This window comes from Neodiprion lecontei, chromosome 2 (genome assembly GCF_021901455.1).
Source record: "Neodiprion lecontei isolate iyNeoLeco1 chromosome 2, iyNeoLeco1.1, whole genome shotgun sequence".
Lineage (NCBI taxonomy): Eukaryota > Metazoa > Arthropoda > Insecta > Hymenoptera > Diprionidae > Neodiprion > Neodiprion lecontei.
This window is the reverse complement of record NC_060261.1, coordinates 29165671-29180771: the sequence shown is the minus strand read 5'-3', so window position 1 is coordinate 29180771 and position 15101 is coordinate 29165671. Positions and strand designations below refer to the sequence as shown.

The 15101-nt window shown below is 35.0% G+C and overlaps 2 protein-coding genes across 5 annotated transcripts in view; one reads left to right on the top strand and one right to left on the bottom strand.

Annotated features, from left to right (window-relative positions):
• LOC107226259 (RING-box protein 2) overlaps positions 1-15101 on the bottom strand; it is a 52259-nt gene that overhangs the window by 31737 nt on the left and 5421 nt on the right. The gene's annotated exons all lie outside the window — the stretch shown is intronic.
• LOC107218159 (facilitated trehalose transporter Tret1) overlaps positions 1-15101 on the top strand; it is a 28738-nt gene that overhangs the window by 11544 nt on the left and 2093 nt on the right. The window contains exons 1-6 of one of the 4 annotated variants that reach the window (XM_046732945.1): positions 5210-5827; positions 11880-11920; positions 12142-12261; positions 13652-13775; positions 13872-14045; positions 14202-14581. In XM_046732945.1, the coding sequence (XP_046588901.1) occupies positions 5752-5827; positions 11880-11920; positions 12142-12261; positions 13652-13775; positions 13872-14045; positions 14202-14581 (915 nt within the window). In that variant the 5' untranslated portion in view covers positions 5210-5751. Of the gene's footprint in view, positions 1-193; positions 653-5209; positions 5828-7827; positions 8109-10982; positions 11921-12141; positions 12262-13651; positions 13776-13871; positions 14046-14201; positions 14582-15101 lie in introns of those variants that run through there. The other 3 variants (XM_046732944.1, XM_046732943.1, XM_015655936.2) reach the window with 3 other exon arrangements.

Here is a 15101-nt window from a genome sequence, read left to right as displayed (position 1 = left end):
AACAATCCCCTGACAATTCCTGGTTTTTCAGGTGTGTGGTCACCCAGTCGTATAAAATTTTTGCACAATTTGGTGATAAAAAAAAAAAAAAAAGAAGATATTATATATATATATATATATATATATACATGTAAATACATCGAACTGCATATTTCGGAGACTTAATCGTGTTCGTTCTGATATATCGTTGCAGGACCGAAGTATCTTGCCGAAGCAGTACACGAAGGTACCGACGATCGCCAGATCGGCGACAAACGATTCCAACATCGTCTACGACTGCGCTTCGAATTCAACCCTCGCAACGAACGCGAGTCCGTTCAACAGTCAGCTAACATTGTCGGTCGACAAGAAGGGGAAAAAGCCGGGGGGTGGTAATTACTACGCCGATAATTTGCTCAGCAATCATAACGGATTGAAAAAGTCCGAGACATACGATCTTCCGACGAAGGGCTGCGGCAAGGACGAAGAGGGCGAGTACAAGCTTCAGCTCGATCCGCTGCTGCAGTACCATCAACACCAGATACAAAGCGACACCGAAAAGATGTTTCACTCCCAGGAGTTTCAGGTCAAAATGACCGCCGGTCCTCCCTTCAAGACCTACTTCCAGGCTGAGGTTCCAACCAAAGGACACAGGACGCGATACCTTGCCCAGGTGAGTTCAAATTCGTTTATTACGATAGGATTTTTTCAGGACATTTTTGAGACCGCGAAACGCGGAGATATTTGTGAAACGAGGGTGAAAAATAATGTCCAGGGTGCGTTTCCATACGGTGAAAAGATCGATTTTTACACTGTCGTTATTTGTTATTATTCGTGTTTCAACCAGTCCGGATCGAAAGACTTAACGCTACGCGAATCGATAGGAAAATCGTATAGGCATGTTTTTATTTTTTTTTTTTTATTTACGGTAATCGTTTTTATAATCGGTAAAATATAGTTTTGGACGGAAAATGAAAATAAGTTTTGAAACTGTGAACGGAAGATCTACGGGAAGAAAGAAAGAATTGTTGGGACGAGGTTGAAGTCCGAATTTGAAACGTTTCGAATTATTTGGCGGTGAAACTTGAAGTAAAGAAATCTGACTTTGAAGAAACGACAAAGTTTCGGATGATCGAAAACCCGACTGCTCAAAGTTCCAAAATCCAAGATTCTAAAAATTCAAGTTTCGATAGAGTAAAATTTCGTAAATTGAAATGTATAAAAAATCAGAATGACCAGGATTCCGAACATAAAAATATTGAAAATCCAAAACAAAGAATGATCAAAGTGGTGAAATTTCACTAAAACCAGAAATTCACAAGAACTGATAATCTTCGATCATTCGGAATTTCGATGTTTCGTCGAAGTTTGATTTCCTTACTTTAAGTTTCGCCACGAAAAAAATCGGAATTTTGGCTTAAATTGTTGATTTTATCAAGTACGAAGATCAAATACGGTGAAAGAAATTTTTTGTTTAATCAAATAAACTTCGTTTCACTTGAAAACAGGAATTATCGTTCGGACCAATTCTTTGTTAGATTAAATAACACTTCTTTGAATTGATAAAAAATTTCTTTCGCCATATTCGATCGTTACGAAAAACAAGTCGCTGAATTATAGTGATAATCATTTTCTATATTAAGTATGAAATTTTCAGAATTAAATTTGATTATCATCATGCAGTTAGAACACGTGTTTTCTGACCCAAAAACTGTTTTGAATCGAAATTTTTGTCGAATAGACATACATATACTATAATTATAAGTTTTAGAGTCACTGTGTTAGTTTATAAAGAACACAAAGTGTTGCACTAATTGTGATCTAACCAGTAATTGAAATATAACATTAGCATCACTACGTAAATAATGAAACGTGAAATACGGACAAAAGGAAAACCTAATTTTATCGGACGGCGACGATGAACTAAAGACCGTTCAAACAAGTACCAAAGGAAATAAAAAAAAAAAAAACTCGACTCAGTCCTTTTTTTCCATCTCACATATAACAAATATACGCATATTGTAAATGCAAATTATTCTGCCGATAGATTATAATGAAAATAATGATGATTCCATCTTTATATTTGTCTTTTTGCGTGTGTAAAGATTTGTATGATTCAAACGTTTAAATTTGTTACCTGTTTAGCGGCTCTTTAATATCACTAAAATCACACAGTATTATTGATCGGCAACGATTTAGTTGCCCAAAGAAATAAAGAGAAAGAGAGAAAGAGAGAAATAGAAAAAAGTTTCAGCTACAATAATATTGTAGGAACAAGAGTAGAAAAAAACGGCAAGATAGGGAAAAGAAAAAAAAAAAAGAATAGAAAAATTGAGACGCGTCGTCACGAGTCAGTCAATAATTCAGGGGCTTGGCAATTAGCATTTTTAGTACGCCGCGTCGTCATGGGCGAGGAAATTATTTTGAAAAGACCGTTATTACAAACGCGGTGAGTAATTTTTTTTCTGTATGTTGTAAAAAATGTTGTTCGTTGTTTTTTTTCCCCCTTCTTTTTTTTTAACGCAATCCGAACGCAAGCGAGGCTGTACAACCCATTATATCATAGGTAGGCAAATCGTCATTCGAGGTCGTGAGATGTTCGTTTTCTACATCTTTCGTCTCTTCCCTCTCAATTTTTTTTTAAACATACATTATATATTTATACCGTACTCGTAACCACGGGTCAGCTTTTTGAAGTAAAAATTTCCATTAGACTGAAGAATTTATAACACCATTTTTTCTTTTCAAAAATATTTCAACAAATCAAGATTTTTGAAGGAATTATACACAAATTTAATTATCATCCCTTTTTCATTCTTCCATACGTACTGAAAATGTGCGGATATACTTGAAAATGTTTTGTCTATGAAACGAAAAATAAAAACAATTTATTCTTTAGATCTTCACACACGCATGACTCAAAAAGTCGGGAAAACGTGTTTTTGTTTTTTTTTTTTGTACTGATTTGCAAAATTTCGAAAAATCATCAAGATACGAATTAGCAATTTTTCCTCAACATGCATCGGTAACGATTGTAAAATAACATTAATAACTTCATCCTCATATATATATATATTTTTTTTTCCAGTAAGTATTTTAAATGTAAAAAATGAATTTTTTATTCGTGTATCATGTACGAGATACAGTAAATATATGCGTGAGAGTAATAAATACGTAAACGTATCGTGTGCGCAGAGAAGAAAATAATAATCGGTGAACGGGGTCTTGTCTAATTGAAAGAACAATACGTCCATGTCTCTCTCGTTCCCTTTGTTTTTGCTCTCTCTCTCTCTCTCTTCGCATTTTACCTCTTTCAAGCCTGCTGCACGCCTCACGCAAGCCTATGCATAATTATTATTGCCTGCGATATCGTTCTTCTAACCACATTGCGTGTACAGGCTTTGAAACCGGGAGGTTTCATTGTTGTTTAAAACTGTGAAAACAAAGACGAAGGACGGAATCGTATCTAACGAGAATAAATAATATCCAGAAAAACTAGAGCGGAAAAAAAAAAAAAAAATAAAAAAAATTATCGGTGCAGGACTGAGTAAATATTGATTATTGATACATAATTAGAAGACAAAAGAAAAACAAAGAAAAAAAATACAGTCAGCCCCCTGCGCCTGGATCTATTATCATTTATTTATCAAAAATTTGTTAATTTTATACGTAAACAATATTTGTTTACACCAAAGACTCGAATTCAATGATAATTGATGTCATACAATTTATTCAATTAATTTGTTATTACCGTTGGAATCGAGAATTGAGAAAAAATTTAACATCCGAAGAGCTTTAATTTATAATTCAATAGCTTTTGCAGGGCTATTGCAGTGGTAAAAATGCCGGACAGACCGATTAACCGTTCATAATTTACAGTTGGCAAGTAGTAGCGGGCCGGTTTGATCAGACGCGATTCAAACGATACGCCAGTTAAATCTTTCTCGGTAAAAAGGAAAAAAAAAAAGGGTACGAAAAACCATTTCGTTTATTTCAGTTCCATTCAAAAATTTGAATAAATTTCGGGCAAGCAACGGTCTAATATAATTATTTATCATACGTATATGAAAAAGCGTAAGATTTAACGAAAAATTAAGATGTAGTAGAGAGAGAAAAAGTTGATTAAAATGCATTTTTAATTCGTTCATACGTTCTATGCCGACACCGCCAGGTTTTGACGTGACAATTTTTTATCTTGTTGAAACTTTTCCACGTAATATAAAAAAAAAAAAACAAAACTCAATAAACCGACAGTTATTCTATTGTATATTGAACTCACGCAACTTTTTTCGAGTTATTAATATTCGAACATTTTTATATCCACCTTTATGTAATTTTTGAATTTTTTTTTTTTTTATCCTTACTTTTTGTTACAATCATTTTGGGATCGTTTTTTTTTAGTTTCTCCTCTCAGCACTTGGAGAAAACTTTGTACTCACTGAAATCTGGGTCAATCGTTTGAAGAGTTTTAAAAACTATTAAACAAAAATATATATATATAAATAACTCAAAAGCAGTTGCACGATACAATGAAGAACAAAAAAAAAAAAAAAAAATGGAACTTTCAGAGGGTTTAAAGGTTTAAAAAAAAACCAGATTAAAAATGGTGTAAATATTCTGGCACGAATAATTGAAGACCCGGAGGACATGGAACTCGTGCCATCTAAAATCGGCCTCGATGCATGCTTGAATAAGGCTCGTGCACGATCAAGGACTTCGTGAAACTCGCCATGGCTAAAGCCAAACTTGACCTGTTGCATTGTGAAACTGACTCATCGCGAATTTAGGGCAGCCATTGACTAACAGCTTAAGTTAGAAGGGGGCTCACCTTACTTCCCGTAAGGTCAGCGAGATATTTGGCATTACGCGATAATCGGCATAACGATGAGGAACGAGATGCCGAGATTAACGGAGACAAAAGTACGAGAATCCAGGCTGAAAAGCAGCAAAATAATACGAGGCTGAAGTTAGTAACGTTAGCGAACATCGAAACGTTAAAAAAAAAAAAAAATTACTATTTTGCACCTTTAGAATAGAACTCAAGAAGTTAAATTGACAAAATGTTTGTCAATTTGTTTGTACTGTATCAACAGTTTCGTAAATTTCAGGTAATCCTCCAAAGATGAAAATTAATAATTTTTTCTAAACATGCATCGTTGCAATAACGTTACAAACTTTGGCCTGATAAAATTTTTACGCCGGAATCGACGTTGAGAGAAGACTTGGGACAGATCAAGTCGTTGAATCATGAAAGAAAAACTTGCACTTACCAATTTGGGATGGAGAAATTTTCAAGCGAACATCTGAGAGTGCAAAAACTTGTACATTTCCGTAATTCCCATAAACGAATAATTATGCAACGCAATTGCTGCATAACGTATTGCGTGAAAATATTCCTCGAACGGTGTAAAATCGTATCAATTTAATTAAATCTTTGGTAATTGTTTGGAAGAAATAAAAAGAAGATTAAAAATTCGGCGAATGAAAATGGGGAAAAATGATCCAGAGTTAGCGAATTGCCGGTCACTGAGAAAAATTTTCACTGACTTGTACGGTTACAATCACAAATAAACAATTCTCCCGTTGTTGGTATTCGATTACAATAGAAAATGAAATCGCGAAACAGAGACGGCGCCTCCGAATTGTACATATCGCATAATTTGGCAAGTCGCGAATCTCGGACGAAGTTTGTTTGTTCAGTCGTGAACAGCATCTGCATGAATTGATCGTATAAGCTATATTGATTCTCTATCCGCGTCATCGTAGATTTCTATGTGCGCCTGTAAATATAAGAGAGACGAAGCAGCAGCTCACGTGTCACGTACGTCATACGAACGATGGAATATTTGTAAGTAAACATACCGGAACGTGTTCGCTGTTAAAAATTATTGTCAATTTACTACGCATTTACTGTGTAAAAGAATTGTCAACCGACGAAATCAGGTTGCAAATCTACGTATTCGGTGTAGCGACGTAAATTATGATGGATTTGCCATAAATTTATAAGAAAAACACAAACAAGTAATTTCAATTTACTAAATTATCTATAGATAAATTTATTGTACTCGTAAAGCGAATGTAATAAATAAACTAAGAGTGATCGATTCATCGATTAATCGAGTCCAAAAAAATAATCGAACACGAATCGATTGAATTGGCGAAAATTAATCGATTAATCGATTATTTCTTATCTTTTTGAAACAGTGAACTTGAAACCAAAATTTTGTAAATTTCGTCATGTAGTCTTAATAGCGAAAAACTTTTTTGATAATTTATAGTTTCGTTGAAAATATTTTTCAATTTGATGTAAAAATATTCATTTGTCTTTCACTCGTTATATCAAATAATTACTTGGTAAGTAATAAAACGACAATAATTCATACTTTAATCGCTTAAATTGATATTTTATCGCGTCGTTCATGGGAGTAAAAAAGCAAAAACCGATTGTGAGGAAAAATAATCGATTTGATCAAAAGTCCATTATTTTTCGCCACTCTTAATACGAACGATGGAAATATTTGTAAGTAAATACATAGGAACGTGTGTATGATTGTAATGCGTGAGAGGCTCGACCCGTACGTTTTTGGGGGCCACGTATTACTTGAACTAAACGGTGCCAGTCGCCGAATGATCGCTTGCTCATACGACTCACGCATGCAACACGTACGGGAAAAAAAGCCTGCAAGGCAAAGCGAACCAATGCCGAAAGGTGTAATCCGACTTTTTGAGTAGTTGTCAATTTTAATACGGCCGGAGGCGGTCAGAGCGCTGGAAATAGAAGCCTACAGCTATTAGCTTAGAAGCGGAGAGGCGAGGGAAAAAAAAACATTTTTTTTAGTTCACCAAAGAAACGAAAAATGAGATAATCAGTACCTTGTGAACCTTGCACTTACACCGTGCAAAAACAGAACAAACAACCCGTTTTCGCTCACCGTTCAAAATGTATGTGAAATGAAAGGAAAGGAAAGGAAAGGAAAAAAAAAAAAAAAAAAAAAACCACAGTTTTAGTTTTTGCAAAATATTCAAACCGTATACGTAATAACGTCGCCTCTCAGTTTCGTACGTGACTTTATTTGCAATATTAACCATACGTGTTAAGTACCTCATGAGTAAAACGTAAAAAGTAATATTAGAAAAGTAAAGTAAATACGATAACTCATTTGATTTGATTTATTGCTCGATTGGCTAAACACTCGTTTTACCATACACGGTAAATAAAATAAAACCGAGAAAATTTTATAATTAGTACAACAAAAAACGAACGCAACGATTTTCAGAATACCAAAAAGAAAAAAAAAAGAAAATTTCAACTACAAACCGACGATGGGGATTGTCAAATTTTCACCATATTTTTTGAAAAAAATTTTGTCGTTGTTTTTTGTTTTTGTATTCATTTTTACTCTATATTCATATTTCTCGTTATTTTCACCGGTTTTAAGAGCACGCGGATTTTTTTTTCTCGATATATCGACATGTATATATATATATATATATATATAATGTATAACAGTTTTGCACCATAAGCGATACTGATAAAAAAAAAAAATAATCAATTATGCCCGAAGCACTGTTATAAGGTACATGTAGATATGCAAATTATTGTATGCGATTGGTTCCTAGTTTTTTTTTCTTTTTTTTTTTTTCATGTGCTTCGGGTCCCGCGGGTTTTTTCTACGTTTCTTCCCCACCCGCGCGAAAGGAAGCGATATTTCGCCCCTCCCGATTTCTTATAGGTATACCTGAGCTGCTTCGAGTACTTTTTTTTTTTATTATTATTACCTCTCTTGTTTTTTGTTTTAATCGATGGCCGATAAATATATACGAAAGACGACAGCGTTGTTTGACTAGTTGGTCGAGCTTATTGGTTCGAGTTATCGAACTTTTGATTTATCGAATTTATAGAGTGACTTCAACTGCAGGACTTGACAATTTGCGATATAATAATTATATAAAACAATGTCTGTGTTCTCATGAATAATAAATAATAACATTTTGAGAAAATTGCAAACTTGTAAAAAAAAAAACACACACAACAAAAATCGAATATTCCATCATGACGTTTTATCGTGAGAAGAATTGCAGTGTTGATAATAAGTCCAAAGTATTGTACGCAGGGAAAAGTTACAACGGTGAAAAAAAATATATATCATACAATAATTTCATATCATTTTAAATATACTCGTATACGATATCATGTAACATGCATCGAATTTTTTATCGTGTAAATTGAAAAAAAAAAAAAAAAATACGGGTATAATTGTATTGGAAAAAACTTTGTGTTTTTGATTTTGTTTTTCGTTAAAATCCAATGTTTTTTCCCATATACGTGTATACGTGTGTATGTATATTGCAATATGCGTGGATTATACGTGTTTTTCTTCTCAAGTTTGTGCATAATAATAACAATATCACGTGAATAAAATATATAGAATTTATATCATATAAGTTGAATGAAAATTTTGCCAGAATAACTGATAATATTATTGCCGATTGACAAGACATCGAGTTTTGTATTTTCAAGTGCAGTTCTTACGTCTTACGTACTTTCACCTATACGTTCGGTGTTTGAATTTACATTAAATACGAGTTCGACGAATTTAAAATATTAGTACAAGGCTGGTGTAACGGTGTCAATTATTTGTTATAATAATTACTTGGAATGGAAATAACTGTAGAAACAATCACGACGACAGCTGGGGTTCAGTAAATTGTCAAATCGCGTAAAATTTTTTCCGTAATTAGTGTGATAAATGGATCGCGAGACGATTCAAAAAATTGTACCAATCAACGGCGATGACACTGCTATTATTTATGAATTTTATATTTATTTTTTTTTTTTGCTATTCAAAATAAATAGTTACATTTTTGAAAATTTATCGTACCGTAAACAGCGTGTAACATTTTTCACCGAAGTTAAGAGTGCAGATGGCGTTCCAATCGCAATGTCTCAAGAAAAGAAAGGAACACGTTCTTGAAATTTATTTTATTAACATATATTATTACCATTTAAAATGCCCATTGGCAAACATATCGCAATATTTTCAGAATCATATGCGAACCTCGACATTTTTTGAACTCGGTAATGAGGCAGAAAACGATCTTTAAATTAATTCTCAAACTTCGGTACACCTCAAAGTACACACATACGTATGTAAAATTTTTTCTGGATCGCGGTCACTTTCAAGAAAATATTGGCCGTTACTTAGAAAGAAATGGAAAAAAAAAATTTAGAAAATTACATATTCCATCCCCAAGATCGTGATACGGTTGCATAATATGTTGCAGGTACATTTAACATGTACATTATACAGATATACACACATACGTATAAACAGCTGGCAGTTTACCTTGAATCGCGATTGTTCTTGTGAAGTTCTTCTTCCTTCAACGATAATTCCTAATCACGCACGTTATATAGGTGTACTAAATTACACGCATCACATGACTAGGCGATAATAAAGGATAGAAGAAAATATATTAAGTATATGAAGATAAATGGGAAAAATAAAAAAAAAATGGCCCTAATCATGTAGGTTTTTAGTCACGTTTATTTGACTTTCTTTATTACCCCATTATATACTTCGTTTAATTATCACCATTGGTATGATAATTCATTATTTTCTCTCTCTCTCTCTCTCTCTCTCTCCCTCTTTCTTTCTCATTTTCTTTCAACGAACGCATCTTATTACTATCCAAAAACCGGTTACGACTGTAATACAGAAGCAAAGGAAGAAGTGTTGAGAAAAAAAAAAAAAAAAAAGAAAACTTGATAAAACGAGCCCCCCATTCGCGCACACATGTAGTCTCTCCCTGTGACGAGACCTGCGTATTGTGTACACATTTCGCAGGTGGGTCAATTAATATATCCTCAAATTAGCCTATTGTAAATTTATAGACATGCGTGAATATACGTTTGCGTGTGTACGATTTTGTCTGCAAATGGCAGTGAACGCATGCATAAAAGATACGCCTGCATATGCATAAGCGAGTGTGTGAAATACACTTGAATAAGGTCTGCAGTAAGCGTGAATAAAAATGTGCTGGTGTTTGAATGGAGCGAGCAGCGAGACGCGCATCTGCTAATTGTCGCAAATGGAAGAAAAATAAATAAAATAACAAAAAAAAAAAAAACACAGAAAAAAGTTTTCAAAACGACGAAAAATATCATCAACTTATGGCAGATATATGATCTACGTATTTTACATGGCATTGAATCGCATGATTCTAAACTCAAGTATTATACTACGATACGAAATACAGGCGACGATTTCTACGATCTGCAACTTTATCGATAATCAGAAAAAAAGAGAGAAAGAGAGAAAACCATTTTCTATATAACGCATAGTGGTAATTTAAACTTTGTTTAATTATTTTTTCGAACCAGATATGCGACTTGCAGGGAAAAGAATTCAACAATTGGATCGTTTAACGTGAATAAAAAGTTCAAGTACAACTTTACCAAAACAATATATCGAATTTTTCTTCGGTGAAGTTTTCACCCTTAAAGAATTTCCGCTCGTCAATGAAAGAAAAGAATACAGGAAAATTTTCTTCTTCCCTTTGAAAAGAAATAAATAGATTCGACAGATTATTTCGATTTTTCGCGTGTATTCTTTTTTTTTTAGGGATTATCCAGTAGTAAAAATATCTATGTACCGTTGTTTTTTCTTTTGAATTTTGTAAATTCATAAAATTTGTACCTTATAGGAAACTTTTCCACCGCCAGGGATAATTTTTCACGTTTAATCGGCTGAGTAAAAGTTTCCGAGGGGAAAAAAAAATGAATGAAAAAAAAAAAAAAAAAATTAGTTGAATTTATTCAATGGTCATCCCTCTTTTGAATTCGACTCTACAGAAATTTAGCCTTACCGAAAAATGGAGAAAAAAAAAAAAAATTAATTCACTCTCTGTGCCGAATCCTGCAAGCTATACGATTTCTTTGTTTGACCAAAGGTGAATTTTTTTTTTTTTTTTTACCTAAAAATCCCTACCTCGCACCTCTTCGACTTTCCAAAATTTATCAAACCATTGTAAACGAGATATACACTGACTTTGAAAAGGCAACTCCTTGAAGGTAATCTTAAAATTGTCCAATAATGATTTAATTTTTTTTTTCACCCGACGTATCGTTACGTCAACGTTACTCTAGCTTCAGCCTCGTCACTCTATACGTAAAATCCATTGCGTATCCGCGTACATAGATGCATATTCATAAAACACATAGGTAAAACTTACACGAAAGTATACCTATTTGCTAATTATATACCGTTTTGCACACTCGTTTCGTATTATTATAATGTATAACTGAGAGCTCAAGCGCAGGCGCTTTTCGCCAAACACACACATGCAAAGGAATATTCAATGGGTATGCAACGTTGTGTAGGTAAAGGGTGGCCAAGGGGTGGGGGGGAACACTTGCGGCCCCCATCGAGAATCCTATATAAGAGTACCGAGACCGGCTCGACACCGTGTCAATGTGTTTTTTATCATTCAACGGGGCCGAAGTCCTTTTTTCTGCACGTGAATATATTTGTCGGTATTTTTCGTCCGCACGGTGAATGAAGGAGACGAAATAGAAGTGCGCCGAAAATTATACGAACGAGTTTTGATTTTTGTTTTTTCCTTTCGAATTCGGTGGTGGACGTCCTTAATGACAGTTGAAAATTTTCAATTTACTTTCGATATATTTTCCGACTCCGTTACTGCGATATTTTTAAATTATTTAACCATCGGTTGATACTCCTTTCATTACGGATATTCAGTTTCTTTCAACTACCCTTCGGAAAATAAACTCCTTTCCTGCGAACGGTTTAAATAAAAACGTACACGCAGCGATAAACGATCTTCGATTTTCACTATGAAGCTTCTAATACGAGCGGATACTCACATTAACATTGAAGTTCCAGGAAACGCACCCAAGGCAATATGGACAATATCACAGGTAAAATCGTAACACGAATCGAACAATTTAACAATTTAACAATTAAACTAAAACAATGTGAAAAGAAAAACAGTGACGAGATATAGAACGAGGTGGTGTTTTTTATTTTATTTTATTTTATTTTTTTCAATTTTTTCTCGATCGATATCTTACTTTCATTCGCGACAATTTACCGACTTATTGATTTGTACTCATGTTTTGCCTTTATCGCAAATTTTCAGGTCATCGCAGCTCTTTCGGTATCCCTCGGTTCGATGGTCGTTGGTTTCTCAAGTTCGTACACATCACCGGCTTTGGAATCAATGAAGAACGACACTACGCTAGGAGTGACAGAGCAAGTGGTAATAATCTTAATTATTCTTAAAAAGATTGAAAAGGAAAAAGAAAATTCCGCGTACCCAAATTCATTTCTCACACGCAAATATACCGCAAGCGATGCGCGATCAAAAATAAAAATATTCCATCCTTGAATAATTTTTTTCGATCGTCTAATAAATTGGAATAATCCGTGATCGTTTGATTTGGACCGTGGTGATTGTGTCGAATCGAGACATATATTTCTGTTTATAATTCCTTAAAGATAAGAAAAAGTGTCGAAAATGAGGGATGAAATTTCACGGTCAATTTTACACACGTAACTTTACTGCAACCATGTCAGCAATACCATGTGCGAAGAACGCGTGATATATATTTCATGTTGCCTCTTGTTGTAATAATGAATTATTATTGATATTATATGACACATATATATATATACATATAATCGCAACGTATCATCGTGAGATATTGTACATACCTACCAACATTGAATTGATTAGATGATATTGAAACGGCGGGGCTCGTCGGAAGTCTTAAATTAAAGAATAATAAGAGAAACGCAATCGATTGTTAAAAATTTAACCCTGATTCTTGTACGTCATCGGCGCGTGTCAAAGGGGCTCGATTTGTCACGTATCTACGTAACTTACTTGGCGCGCCGTTTCATTGGCCAATAATATAATTACTCGACAATTGATACTGTGGTATAAATGAACGATCAGCGTGAATTCTTCGTCATAATATGATATACACATATACACATATTAATCACATAGATATCTGCTCGGAAATTTCTGACACGTGGTAGATTTTTGTGGAAATAACTTTTGGTAATCGGTTTTAGGGTTCTGATGTAAAGTTGAAAACTTTTGAATTGATTTTCATTTCTTATAATTTTAACTTGTGAGAAATCGACTTGACCTTGAGTGATTAAAAAAATTTCTTTCGTTTATACCCTCGAACGGAGATGAACTTGTACATGTACGTATAAGTATATAACATTACTGGTCGGTCATTAAATCGAAATAGATTGCGGGGGAGGAATTTTTATCGTTGGGAAAAATCTTGTCGCTCGATCAGTCACCATACGGTTATAGACGCCTCGAGTTGCTTGCGTAGTTTGTGCGACAATTATAACGAAAGAAGAAATTGATTCGTTTGATACATTCTTGAGGTTTCACCGCGGCCGAGTTTTCTACATAGATTTACACGTGCCGGAATACCTATCAATATGACGGCACCGAGAATCTCAGGCCTCGAAAAAGATCTATTCTTGAACCGCAAATACGTACGACATACGAAGTAAAATCTTTCACGCTAAATGTAAATATAAATAATGTAAACGAAATCGGCGGATCGAATTTTTTCGTTCAATTTTTTCCCCAAACCAAAACCTCTCGTTTGTCATTTCAGGGTTCCTGGATCGGTAGTGTTATGCCTCTGAGTGCGCTTTTCGGTGGAATGGCGGGCGGACCGATGATCGAATACTTGGGCAGAAGAAACACGATTCTTACAACCGGATTGCCGTTTATCGGATGTAAGAGAATATTAAAAATAAACATTTATTTCATACCAAAAATTGATCAAAGCCCGACGTAATATTTACACAATTAACATTTTTTCCCCCAAACAGCTTATCTGCTGATCGCCCTTGCGATAAACGTTGAGATGATACTCTGCGGTCGTGTTTTGGGAGGATTTTGCGTCGGTATAGCTTCGCTCGCGCTTCCCGTTTATCTCGGTGAAACAATCCAACCGGAAGTAAGAGGTAGCCTTGGACTGATGCCGACGGCTTTGGGAAATATCGGTAAGTGTTGATTTCCGTCTGAACGCGTTTAGTTTGCGCCCAAGTCTGATCCAACTCTAAACCAATTTTGATCCAACTCCGACCCAACTCTGTCCCAACCCTGAACCAATTCTGATCCAACTTTGACCCAATACTGATTCGACTCTTCTTCCGCAGGAATCCTGTTGTGCTACGTCAGCGGTATGTATTTAGACTGGTCGGACCTCGCGATACTGGGCGCGCTACTTCCGGTTCCGTTCATCGTTCTGATGTTCGTCATACCGGAAACACCACGTTGGCACATCGCTAGGGGAAACAAGGAAAACGCGCGTAAATCGCTGCAATGGCTTAGAGGAAAAAAGACGGATGTTTCCGAGGAGTTGAGCGCCATTGAGAAGGCCCACGCCGAGAGTGAGAGGAACGCCTCGAGGGGTGCATTCAGAGAGTTGTTCAAGAAGTCCTACACCAAGCCACTGCTCATTTCCCTCGGACTTATGGCCTTCCAACAGTTATCCGGTATCAATGCCGTCATTTTCTACACCGTAACGATATTCAAGGTGAGCGATCCTAATCGTCGATCGACTGATTTAAGTTCGTCCTTGTTATTTCGAAAACTCTGATCAAATTCTCCCCCAGAGGATTGACTGATTGATCCTCGGTGCTTTCTAAAATTGACCATATCGAATTATCAATTAAACGCAAGAGTTTCATTGGTATTCTGCCATTCGGTGTCGCGAATTTTACTGCAGTATTGGAACGTTGTAACATTGCGAGAGATTGTTTGTTCCGATGAAATACGTACGCGGATATTTTTATCTCAGGATATGAAGAATTTCGACCGAAGATTACCGATTTTGATCGTGTCTAAAGGTTTGTCAAGATTTCAATCGAGTCACGGATTTCCTAAAACTTATAACCAGCACTACTACGATTCCGCTGAGGATAATTCAAAGATTTCATTGCAGGACTTTGATCAGTCTCAACGCTGAATAATTGAAAAATTCGTTAATTTTCCCTTATTTCCTAGTTATCCGTATACCCACGCAATCGAACTAGTCATCCAAAAATTTGTTCAAA